This window comes from Orcinus orca, chromosome 3 (genome assembly GCF_937001465.1).
Source record: "Orcinus orca chromosome 3, mOrcOrc1.1, whole genome shotgun sequence".
Lineage (NCBI taxonomy): Eukaryota > Metazoa > Chordata > Mammalia > Artiodactyla > Delphinidae > Orcinus > Orcinus orca.
The window spans coordinates 96,377,879-96,391,451 of record NC_064561.1 but is presented as its reverse complement, the minus strand read 5'-3'; the positions used below and the strand labels follow the sequence as shown (position 1 = coordinate 96,391,451).

At 39.3% G+C, this 13,573-nt stretch overlaps 1 protein-coding gene across 17 annotated transcripts in view; it reads left to right on the top strand.

Annotated features, from left to right (window-relative positions):
- The window catches only part of FER (FER tyrosine kinase), a 622,960-nt gene that overhangs the window by 577,767 nt on the left and 31,620 nt on the right, over window positions 1-13,573 (top strand). For all 17 annotated transcript variants that reach the window (XM_004267438.3, XM_049707502.1, XM_033423747.2 and 14 more), the window contains one exon: window positions 12,142-12,296. In XM_004267438.3, the coding sequence (XP_004267486.1) occupies window positions 12,142-12,296 (155 nt within the window). The remainder of the gene's footprint in view (window positions 1-12,141; window positions 12,297-13,573) is intronic.

Here is a 13,573-nt window from a genome sequence, read left to right as displayed (position 1 = left end):
ATTCATCCAGCCACTTACAGTAAGACAATACCTTTAACCTAGAGCTTACAGAATGTTAGTTGAAAGGACCATGTGCTGGCCACCAGGTGGTGGACCATGGACCACTGGTTCCTCTGACTTATTGCAGGTGTTCCAAGTGTACGTCAAGCATTGTTTGAGACAGTATAATATATTTGTATATAACTATATGCAGTACTATTTTACTGTTGTGATTAATACAAATTTGTTTCAAAACATCTTTGAATCCCTAGTAGCCTTTCCATTATATTGTATCTTCTCTGTCAGCCATTATAAAACATACACCTCTCACATCAGGGTAGATGTGGTACAAAGGAATCATAAAACTGTTGAATATTATGCGGGAACCCTTATGCTCAAAAAAAGTCAAGAACTGGTGCTCTCTTTCCCAAGGTCCAGGAAAATGATGTGTGATGTACTCGTTTACACATCTTGTTAAGGAAAACACTGGTGAGAACTCAAGTCTCCAGCCCCTTGTCCAGAACTCCCAACAGTGGAGATGTTTTCATTATTGCTTTTGGAAAAATCTGAAATGTATCTAATGTTCAGATTAGTATGCATGAAGTTGAGTATTAATCGAAAATCAGTTATTTGAAAAAGGATCTAAAACTGTACCTGACACATATAAAACACTCAACAAATGGTTGCTATTATCTTGATGACTCTTTAGTAAGGAGTGATTTTGTCACTTTTTTCTACCTGTTGCTCAGAGTAACTTACCGCATCCAAGTGTAACATTGTAGGTTGTATCATTAGTCACCCAGGCAAGTGGCTTTTGTTTTCATTTCTCATACTCTCAGAATAGGAGTGGTTGGATTTTTTTTTTTTTTTTTTTTTTTTTTTGCGGGCCTCTCACTGCTGTGGCCTCTCCCGTTGCGGAGCACAGGCTCTGGACACACAGGCTCAGCGGCCATGGCTCACAGGCCCAGCCGCTCCGCGGCATGTGGGATCTTCCCGGACCAGGGCACCAACCCACATCCCCTGCATCGGCAGGCGGACTCTCAACCACTGCACCACCAGGGAAGCCCTAGGAGTGGTTGGATATTTCTTAAATCTCCCTTCCGGAAATCTTTTAGGAGTAGAAGCTCTTGCCATTAGTACTGAGGCTAACTTTGGAGGCAAGTCCTTGCAACACATTTTATTGCAGCCTCAAGACAGCTGTTGGCCTTTAACATGCATGTTTAAGACAGCTCTGTTTTGTTGTTGAACTACCCACTGGGATTTGATACATTTCTGTGAACGAAAGAGATTTAAACATTTACTTGCCATCAATGTTTTTTAATTTGTCCTCCTCCCCGCCCACCATGCCCCAGTTCCTGTTGGCCAGACTCTTTTTATTAATAGAATCAACATTAGATCAATATTTATTTAAAAACTGTAGTGGTCTCTAGGTATCTAATTTCACAACGTGGCCTTCAGGTGATAGCAGAAGATGGTAAATGAGAGATATTTATTTCTGACCATACAAATAGAGCTTTATAAAACTATAAGCCATCCAGATTAATCACATTAGTTAAATACAAAGAAAGTTCCCCTTGGGTTTTTCAGGTAAATTGAGGACTGAAGCAAGTATTATCACTATGTGTTTGGTTCTGAATTTTTTTTCAATATCCATGTTTAGTATGAGTCCCCTTTCTTTACCTAACTATCCAAGAATTGATTTATAAGCTAAATAAAAGAATATGTGGAGTCTGTACTTGTGCATGCCCAACCGGAATTCTCTTGTTGCCCAAGGGAAGGAGACGAAAGAGCCAAAAGAAGTAAGCACTTCTATATGTGCTGAACATGTCCATTGTAAGTAAAGGCACATGACTTCCAGGAGCTTCCATAAGTGGTTCTCATGCAGCCAGCTCTGTCAGGCAGGGATTTAATTGTTTCATGCCCCAGCTCTCAGGCAGCAGCCTCATTAGAGGAGATCACCAAAGGCCTCTGTTTCTCCACAGAATGCAGCCCAGTGGAGCATTACTCCAGTATAAGTAGATTCAGTGGTTGAGGCAGCTAAGCCTCCAGTGGTGATCTTCCTTTGCTGTTGAGAAAAAGAGTCGCCTGGTTTAGAATAAATACACTAGAGCTAGCCCTAGACAGTTTTTTTAGAAGTTGTAGCTGCATTTTGCCCACACCCAAAGCCCCATCACACTCATATATTCACCCAGTGCCCGGGTTGACTTTCCCCTAAGAGCCCGCTGTACACCCTGCCCAGGCCGGCTCTCTCAGCCAGTTCTTGTTACTCGATTTTACCTTTTCTCTTCTTTCTTCTCACTGTCAGAACATGCCTGCCCTATCATCCCTAAGATTTTGTATGATGTCTATTCAACTATCTCTTGGAATAATTTATGGTAAAATGTGAGTAAAAGGTAACACATGCCTCCCTCCCCACAGGTAACATATTCGCATTTTTGCAGAGGCTTTAAGTAAATGAAGAGACTCAGATCTTGAGGATTCTAAGTGTCCTGGCAGGCAGCAGGACAGGGATTTCAGGAGTCCATTAGCTCTCACCATATAAACCCACAGGGCACTGGACCAGCCCTGAGCAAAAAGGCCTAAATTACACTCTGACCTTCCCTGCACACATGGTCTGCTACTGCGTTCACAGAAGCAGCACTTTCCTTCCAACCTCCCAGAAGTCTGTGACACTCAACAATTTTTCAAAGGAACAGGAAAAGCACAGTTTAATAATGGGGCTGATTTTCACACTGTTGCAGCTGGGGTTCCTTTGTGGCCTGTGCTTTTAGAAATAAGTGCCCCATTAACACTGGGCACAGAGCTCACCAAGCGAGAGGTATGAAGTGTGATGGAGGAAGTTGCGAAGGGAAGAGAGAGAGGTGGTGAGGAACAATGTGACCAGTGGAAAACTGGGAGTGAAGTCACAGGTGCAACTGAAAACAAGAAATGGAGAGAGATTTTCACACTTACATGTACTTTATTCAAAGGAAAGATGAGGTAGATTCTTGAAGTGGAAATAAGCAACGTGTGATTGGCAGAAGGATCTGGCTGGTCATCTCTTTTTTGTCTAATCTCTGATCCCATCACTGTCAGCTAAATAGTGGCTTTAGTATCAGGTGGTATAAAACCGTCCCCTAGGTGCCAGCTCTGTTGCCAAAGATACGCCATCTTGCCCCACCTCCATTTGCTGGTGTGCTCTGTCAGACGGTTTATAGTTCTATTTCTGTTATCATGTGCAAAATTTTCCAACAAGAAACAGGCAATCCTACTCTCTTTCCATCAAAACAATCATGTATATTGTTTAAAGCAGTTAGTGACTCTTGGCATCTTCAGAAAATGGGTTTTTCATGTGCTTACTATATAGATTTTTTGGTTGTTTTTTTTCACTTTTGAGAGGGGAGAGAGTTTGAAGTGTCACTTCTTTTCTTAAAGGTAACCAATTTTAACTCTTTTGTTGTTTAAAATTCAGAAATTGTAGCCATTGGCTGTAGATTAAGTGGTATGTAATTGGATTACATTCCGAAAGAGAATTACAAAATGTGTTGAGGCATGATAACAGGTGGCTAAAATGTCAGACTCTGAGGCTGGGCTGCTGGAGTCCAATTCCTGATTCTCCCCACCTCACCCCCTTGTGGGCTGTGTAACCTTAGGCAGTCACTTCACTCTCTGGGTGTGAGTTTCATCATCTATAAAAATGAAGATCATAAATACAGTTAATTAGAAGAATTAGGCGACGTTTATGAAAGGAGCTTACATGCCTGACAAGTAGTAAATACTATATAAATTGTTGTTAGGAGCACTAAATTGTACGGCTTTTATATTTATATAAATAGAAAAATAGTCAAATATTCCAATTAGAAGCAGGGAAAAGGCAGTGATTCTCCAACACATGGTTTCTGTGGCTAAAATTCAAGTTTTACTGTGGTAAATGTGAAGTTTTATATCTGTGTGGCTATTTTCCAATTACTGTGCTAAGCAGTTTATGTAATTTTCACAACAATCTTGGGTAGATACTATTATTATTCCTACTTTACAGATGAGCAAACTGAGGCTAAGCATAAGTAAATTTCTGAAGGTCCAAGAGCTAGTAAATGATGTAATGTTTCCAAATTGCTGCTTTTAACTACTTCTCTAAATGCCCCCAAAATGTGCTTCCACTATCAATCAGTTATAGATGTTGTGCAGTAATAAGATATGAGAATTCTGTTCTTTAGCAGAACATAATAAGGCAGATGAAGTCTGCTTCATTTCTCCCCTACCCCTGAGTTGTTGGCTTTATGCTCTGTGTTAGAATGAGGAAATCTCAGGGCCTTAAAGAGATTTTCTCCTCCTAAGTGCTGATAGTTACCTGTGGCTCGGTATTATCCAGACCCAGTGGGAAAAGAAGCAAATATTTCTCTAACTCCTTTCCTATGTGAGGGATAAATCTTGACTTGGGGGAATCTTAGCTGCAAGTAGTAAGTGACGTTTGGGATAAAGCAGCCAGCAAAGGAGAACATTGGCCCAACCTCCTGGTTGTTCCTGGTTTACCATAGTATTTGCCCGGAGAGGCAACATCACCACAGAGCAAGATGTGCACTGTTGTACTTTCCAGAGAACAAAGAAACTGTGCTCATCTCCATTGCCTGCTGGCGTTGGATTTCCTGTAACTGTCCTCTGTTCTCATTTTATCCTTAATTAGCCTGTCACATATTATGTACAACTTGTAAGACATCCCCGGTATACACTCAGAAGTTGGAGTCTTCAAATAAGATTACTCAGCAGACATAGGTGGAACATTTCCATATCCTTTCGGCTGCCAGCAGCATTCACTGTGATATTCCTCTGCACATGGTGAGATACAGCTATCTCCGATACCTCCTGTGAATGACCATACCAGCCTGTTATGAGACTTTTCATCTCTGAATTTCTGTAGGATTTGCAGCTGGTAACACACTGGCTCATACTGACTTGTTCTCTGGCACTTTCATGTGTGAAGAGGAAGGGGGCATGAGCGGTCTCCTAGAGTGTCTGTCCCGGGTCTGGGCAACCCTGAGCTTACTAAAGAAAGGAATGGAGAGGAGAGAAGGGGCAGAGGTGTGTGTCTACCTTATCTCTCAAATTAGATTGTCAGCTTCTCAGCCCAGAGACCATATCTGTCGTTCCTATCTCCTTTAATTCTTTTCAGAATACTAGGCAAACTGTGAGTATGCAGGGCATGCTTACTGCCTGAAGGCCTAAGGTTTTAATTCATAGAGTATGCCCAAAAGATACCATTTCCATGCACTTGAACTTACTGCCACCCAAAGAAAGTAAAGTTTTCTGTAAATGTTACTGAAACGTTATTTACATTGAATTGAAGATACCGCTGCATTAGTTTTAGTTTGGTCCCTCATAAAACTGTTAAGCGTCATTTCAGAGGACAAACACTAAGCTGGCGCTGCAGTGAAGATGGTTACAACAACAGAAGTATATGTAGTTGTAAAGCATAGGTATTATTCTGAGGAAAGTACTAACACTGCAATCCTGCAAATGACTAAAATGCTGCACTGAATGAAAGCTCATTCCGACCAAGAGTAATGGCATTTGGCTCTGAGGAGGTGTCAGCCAGTTCACTGAATAAGATTGGGAGGTGTGCCTTGCAGTGCCATTGTACTTCTGTCACAATCAGTTGACCATACATATGTCATCTATTTCTGGAACCTCTATTCTGTTTCACTGATCTATAATATCTTATTTTCCTTTACTTAACTATATTAATAACAATAGCTTTATAGTGAGATTTAGCATCAGGTTAGGTAAGTCATTCAACTTTATACTTCTTTCTTAAAATTACTTTATTCTAGAACCTTTACATGTCCATGTCCAATTTATATTTTTTTATTTTTATTGCAGCACAGTTGATTTACAATATTGTGTTAGTTTCAGGTGTACAGCAAAGTGAATCATTTATACACATACATATATCCACACTTTTTTAGATTCTGTTCCCATATAGGTCATTACAAAGTATTGAGGAGGGTTCCCTGTGCTATACAGTAGGTCCTTATTAGTTATCTATTTTATATATAGTAGTGTGTATATTACAGTCCCAATCTCCCAGTCTCTCACAATATCCCTCCCCTGCCCCTTTCTCCCCTGGTAACCATAAGTTTGTTTTCTACAACTATGACTCTATTTCTGTTTTGTAAATAAGTTCATTTGTACCTTTTTTTTTTTTTAGATTCCACATATAAGTGATATCATATGATATTTGTCTTTATCTGACTGACTTCAGTCAGAATGACAATCTCTGGGTCCATCCATGTTGCTGCAAATGGCATTATTTCATTTTTTGTTTATGGCTGAGTACTATTCCATTGTATATATGTACAACATCTTCTTTATCCATTCCTCTGTCAATGGACATTTAGCTTGCTTCCGTGTCTTGGCTATTGTAAATAGTGCTGCTATGAACATAGGGGTGCATGTATCTTTTTAAATTACAGTTTTCTCTGGATATATGCCCAGGAGTGGGATTGCTGGATCATATGGTAGCTCTATTTTTAGTTTTCTGAGGAACCTTCATACTGTTCTCCATAGTGGCTATACCAATTTACATTCCCATTACAGTGTAGGAGGGTTCCCTTTTCTCCACACCCTCTCCAGCATTTATTGCTTGTAGACTTTTTGATGATGGCCATTCTGACTGGTGTGAGGTGATACCTCATTGTAGTTTTGATTTGCATTTCTCTAATGATTAGTGATGTTGAGCATCTTTCAGTGTGCATCGTGGCCATCTCTATGTCTTCCTTGGAGAAATGTCTATTTAGATCTTCCACCCTTTTTTTAAATTTTTTTTTGGAGTATAGTTGATTTACAGTGTTGTTTTAGTTTCTGCTGTATGGCAAAGTGAATCAGTTATACGTATACAAAAGGGAAAAAACCTACAACCAAGAATACTCTCCCCAGCAAGGGTCTCATTCAGATTCAACGGAGAAATCAAAAGCTTTACAGACAAGCAATAGCTAAGGGAATTCAACACCCCCAAACCAGCTTTCTGCCCATTTTTTGACTGGGTTGTTTGGTGTTCTTAGGGATCGACGTGCATGAGCTGTTTGTATATTTTGGAGATTAATCCCTTGTTGCTTCATTTGCAAATATTTTCTCACATTCTGTGGGTTGTCTTTTCATTTTATTGTTTCCTTTGCTGTGCAAAAGCTTTTCAGTTTCATTAGGTCCCATTTGTTTATTTTTGTTTTTATTTTCATTACTTTAGGAGGTGGATCAGAAAAGATATTGCTGTGATTTATGTCAGAGAATGCTCTGCCTATGTTTTCCTCTAAGAGTTTTATAGTATCTGGTCTTATATTTAGGTCCTTAATCCATTTTGAGTTTATTTTTGTGTACGGTGTTAGAGAGTGTTCTAATTTCATTCTTTTACATGTAGCTGTGCAGTTTTCCCAGCACCACTTATTGAAGAGACTGTCTTTTCTCCATTGTATATTCTTGCCTTCTTTGTCATAGATTAGTTGACCATAGGTGCATGAGTTTATTTCTGGGCTTTCTATCCTGTTCCATTGATCTGTATTTCTGTTTTTGTGCCAGTACCAAACTGTAGCTTTGTGGTATAGTCTGAAGTCAGGGAGCCTGATTCCCTCAGCTCCATTTTTCTTTCTCAGGATTGCTTTGGCTATTCGGGGTCTTTTGTGTTTCCATACAAATTGTAAAATTTTTTGTTCTAGTTCTGTGAAAAATGCCATTGGTAATTTGATAGGTATTGCATTGAATCTGTACATTACCTTGGGTGGTATATTCATTTTAACAATATTGATTCCTCCAATCCAAGAACATGGTATAGCTCTCCATCTATTTGTGTCATCTTTGATTTCTTTCATCAGCATCTTATTGTTGTCTGAGTACAGGTGTTTTGCCTCCTTAGGTATGTTGTTTATTGCCAGGTATTTTATTCTTTTTGATGCGACAGTAAATGGGATTGTTTCCTTAATTTCTCTCTCTGATCTCTCATTGTTTGTTAGTGTATAGGAATGCAAGAGATTTCTGTGTATTAATTTTGTATCTGCAACTTTATCAAACTCATTGATGAATTCTAGTAGTTTTCTGGTAGTGTCTTTAGGATTTTCTATGTATAGTATCATGTCACCTGCAAATAGTGACAGTTTTACTTCTTCTTTTCTGATTTGGATTCCTTTTATTTCTTTCTCTTCTCTGATTGCTGTGGCTAAAACTTCCAAAACTATGTTGAATAAAGGTGTCAAGAGTGGACATCCTTGTCTTGTTAGAGGAAATGCTTTCAGTTTTTCACCATTGAGAATGATGTTAGCTCTGGGTTTGTCATATATGGCCTTTAAAATTAGCTTATCTAATTTTACAAAGATGTCTGCTAGAATGACTGAGAGTGCATTAAATCTATAGATTAATTTGGCCATTTTAGCAATATTGACTTCCACTTCATGAGCATGGACTGTCTTTCCTTTTATTATTTTTTCTCAGTCAAGTTGTATAGTTGTGAGTGTAAAAAACTTGATTGTCTTGTTTTATTGGCATTACTGTAAATGGAATTTATTTTATTTTCCAATTGTTTGCTGCTATCATGCAAGAATATTTTTTAATATTAACCTTTTACCTTGCAACTTTGCTAAATTTGTTTATTAGTTGTTACATAAATTCCTTGAGATTTTCTGTGTAAAAGTAAAAATCATATCATCTGCAAATACTGCAGGTCACAAACTGTATCTCACTGTTCCAGGTCCTCTTGTAGTAGTAGTAGTAGCAGCAGCAGTAATAGCTTGTTTAAGACTTATTTTGAATCATATATTGCATACTAGCACTTTACAACCATTAGCCTCTTTAACCCAGCTAGGTTGTGTTTTTTAGATGCCTAAAACGAAGATTAACCAAGGCCACTCAAATAAGTGGCAAAGCTATTGTTTATTCTGGCCATCTCTGCCATAGGTAGGACTTGGTGTTCCTGAGCATATATAATATAGTTCCTTCCTACAGATTAAGACGGACCAGCATTTCACTATCACTCACTTTGTCTAGCAACAAACCAGAGTCCCTCACTCTTCCAGTGGGTGCTGGGAAGCAAGTCAAAGATTTAATTTTAACCTTGGGCTTCTTCTAAGGTTCTCCATTGTGAAACTTGGATCTGATGAATAAAGCCAATCTTAGCAAATTAGTAAGGTAGAAATTGTCACATTCCTGTCTGAATGTGTTTAGGTTCTATCACCCAATGTTCCTACTAAAACATAAAAGGCTAATTTAACTCCCTGAGGAAATATCATCATTACCAGTCAACTACTGATATAAGTCAGTTGCTCAAGGTACTTCCTATGTTACAAGACCAATCCTATAAAGTAGACTTTATTTTTTTAGAAGCCTTGAGTCATGTGTGACATATAGGGGTGCATTTCAAAGGTAAATATGTAAAACCATCTCAGCTGAAAGAGAAACAAGTTGTTGACTCTTCCTCAGGGGAAAAGAATTACAAAAGAAAGCATAGAATAGACGACCTGCCTTTAGCAGGGATCACTGCTAGGATAAGACAATATATATGTATTGATTCAACAAACATTTATTGAGCACCTACTATGTGCCAAGTACTATTCTGGACATTGGGGATACAGCTCTAAAGAGCACAGATGGATACCATCACCTCTTTTCAAGGGCTTCACACCTGCCATTGTCACCTTTCCCTTCCTGCATCAGTTTTACCCTCTATACAGTATTATTCCTGTCTGCGTAAATACATGTAATAGCCCCCATATTAGGGGAAAAACTCCTTTGACCTGAAACCCCCTCTAGTTGCCTCCCCATTTCTCTGTACCCCTTTATAGAAAATTTACTCAGAAGAGTGTCTAAACTCACTATCTCCACTTCATTTTCTCATTCTCTTTGAACACACTCCAGTCATGCTATTGTACCCACCACTCCTCAGAGATTGCTCTTGTCAGTGTCTCATTAAATTCCATGTTTGCAAATCTAATGGCCAGTTCATAGTCCTCATCTTTCTTGTCTTCTCAGTAGTAGATGACAGTTAACTTCTATTCCTGCTTGAAAAGCTTTCCTCACTTGGCTTCCAGGACACCAGCCCCTCTGTTGGTTTCCCTCCTGCCTCACTTGCTGCTCCTTCTCAGCCTTCTTTCTTCAATCCTCGAAATTATGGAGCACTTTTTACTAAAACAGAAGAGGAAATGCACATTAGGGAGCAACTGGCTGTCTCTGCCACACTCTGTGAATCTTGTTCTTCCCCCAGTTCCCCATTTCACTGTCAGCTCCAATCTTCCAGTTGCTTAGGCCAAAATATCTTGGGTCATCCATGACTCTTTCTCTCCTACTCCACATCCAGTCTACCAGCAAACCCTGCTGATTGTATTGATACTTTCAAAATATATTCTGAATCTGATAGCTTCTGATCACCTCCACCACTTTCATCTTAGTGTAGGCTATCGTCACCTCTCCTAGACTTCTGAAATAGTCTGCTTACTGGTCTCTCTGGTCTCTCTGGTCTTGCCAGTCCATTCTCCACATAGTAACATATAATCCTTCAAAAAATAAGTGACATTATGTCATTCCTGTGTGCAGAACTCTCTGGTTACCTCCTAGCTGAATAAAAAGCCAAGGAGCCTACTATTAAAAGGCCACATATTATTTGGTCCTGGCTAACTCTGATTAAATCTGCTATTCTCTCCCTCACTCATTCCCCTCCAGCTCTGCTGGCTTCCTTGATGTTCCTTGAATATACCAAGCATGAACCAATTTTAGGGCCTTTGTATCTACTATTCCTTCTACCTTGAATGCTCTTCACCTAGATATCCCCATGGCTTGTTCCTTAACTCCCTTCAGGTCTTTGATCAACTATCACATTATCAAAGAGACCTTTCCTAACAACCGGTCTAAAATAGGATTCCCGCTTGTAAATCTTTTTCCCTTTATATAACTCTTTTTCTTCTTAACACTCAACATCATTTGACCTATTATCTGATATTCTTTGTGTGTGTGTGCATGCTCATATACTTTATCTATATTTTCTATATATAAACATTTATATGTACATATATGAATTTGATTATTGAATGTCTTCCCTGCTAGAATGAGAGTACTTGGTCTGTTTTGTTCACTGCTGTCTTTCCTATTAGTTAAGCGTGGTCAAGATAGAGTTCTCTGAGGGGAGCAATGTAATGGTACTTCCCCTTTCTTTTAAAGAAACCTCCTAAAAATTCTAGACAACTCTTCTGCTTATATCTCATTGGCCAGTGTTTAGATTATGGCCACAGCTAGCTGCAGGGGAGGTTCGGAAGTATAGCAGTTTGAGCTAAGAATGAATGAAGAGGAGCCAGCTATGCAAAAGCCTAGAAGGAGAGCACTCCAGGCAAAGGGAATAGCTAAGTGCAAAGCCCTACAGTAGAAATAAGCTTGCCATGTTTAGGGGATTTGTCCTATGTTTGGGTACAAAAAGAAGCTGAATATGGCTGGAATATAGCAAATTATGGAGAGACTGGAACAAGACAAGTTGAGAGAGAGAGAGGCAGGGCAGATCATCACGTAGGGTTTTGCACATCCCAGATGCAAAAAAAAAAAAAGAGTTGCCGGACTCTCTGGCACCTCAGCCATTCTCCAACCTTTGGGAAATTCTAGGGCTACACTGCCAAAGGCTACTTAGCAGCTACAAGCCACATGCAGCTATTTAAATTAAATTAGCTGAAAGTAAAGAAAATTTAAAATTTCAGTTTCCCATCACAGCAGCCACACTGCACGTGTTCAATAGTCACACGTGGCCAATGGCTACCTCCTGGGCAGCACAGGTCATGCCAGACAGCATATGCCATTGTCACAGAAAGTTCTGTTAGTGCTGCTCTAGGAAAGCCAGTCAAAGGAGAAATAATGCCAAGTCTGCTTAGTCTCTTCTCTGTGATTTTTCTCTCTTAACCCTAGAATCAGTGTTTTTCTATTTAAATAGAAATAATATATGTGGTGCCTAGAGATTAGCCTGTGGCCTGTTCCATATGCAAATGTTCTTGTGGATGATTTTTACCTATGACAGAAAAGATGAGAAAGACTGGTAAATTGCAAGCATTCTTAACCTCATTATGAATACATTGCAAATGTAAAATTGCAAAGCATGGAAGTCAGTCATAAGTGTGAAAGCGGCTTTCAATTTGTTTTAATAGGTGTTTTCTATGTCTTATTGTAACCTAGGGATCTTGCTGCAAGAAACTGTCTGGTAGGTGAAAATAATGTTCTGAAAATCAGTGACTTTGGAATGTCTCGTCAAGAGGATGGTGGAGTGTATTCATCTTCTGGCTTAAAGCAGATTCCCATTAAATGGACGGCACCAGAGGCTCTTAATTATGGTAAGAATAGACTTTTTTCTTTTTGGTGGTAAAAATGGACTCCATTAGCACAAAACATTCACAAGCAAAGTTACAGGGGTAGAGCAGAGCTCCAGTTAGAATCATCTGAGGAGCAACAAAAAAGGATGTGTAAGTGTGCAGACTTTGCACTTGAACATGAGCACAAACTTAATTCATTGATCTTATTAATCAGATTTTTGTATGGAAGATTGCTAGATTTAAAAGATGGATAATACTTACAAGCATTGTTAAGTATGACTGTACCTCTGAAAGTTTTTATTGTTATCCAAAAAAAGATTATTTCTATCTTAATAGTCAAATTATACCCAGAGTAAAAATGTTGCTGTGGCTCTGGACTATTTCTTTTGAGTGTCTTATAATTGGTCCAATAACCTCATCTAATGTTAGGTTCCTAAATATTAAGTCAGTCAATGCTGTAGTTTCTCACTCTGAAAATTGACAAGGTTTCTTAGCATCTCAGTCTCTGGAACTTGTATAAATCTCGTGGGAAGAGAGAGATGGGAGTTACATTTTAAAACAGCAGGGATTTTTTTCACTTGAATTTTTATGTATCATTGTGATTGGAAGTAAATACAGCTTGTATTATCTGTGGTTGGGATGAAATGGGCCATAGCAAGATGGGTAAGAGCTCAAGAATTTTTTTTTTAAAATGTGCTTTTAAGTGAAATTAAAAATTACATTTTCATTAAGGGAAGCAGCATATGAGCCATGAGTTGGTGAATGGGTATAGTATGTTTTGAATAAAAATATCATAAAGTGGAGGGAAGCATTATGCAATGTCCCTGTGTCCTCAGTCCTGCTCCTAGAAGTAGAGATGCACAAGAGGCAGGCAAGGGCACGCAGCTTGTGAGACTCTGTGCCAGCTGGCACCACGCGTGTGTGGCCGCTGCCCCTCATCATGGTCCCTGCCTTGCTGCAGCTCGTAACAAAGTATTCATCAGAAAATATTTAGTAAGTGCCACCTCCACGTGGCCAGGGCACCAAGCCTCGCCTCAGCCTCCTACTTCTGCCTCCTTATGGCTGGACCTAGACCAGGTGTGGGAGGGAAGAAGCTGAGGTTTGTGACATGAAAGCATATTAGAGAGATTGAAGACAAGATGGCAGAATAGAATAGGACTTGAGCTCACCTCCTGTTATGAAAACACCAAAATCATAACTGCTGAACGACCATCAGCAAAAAAAGACTGGAACCTACCAAAAAAGATATTCTACATCCAAAGACAAAGAAGAAGCCACAATGAGACGAGGAACAAGAT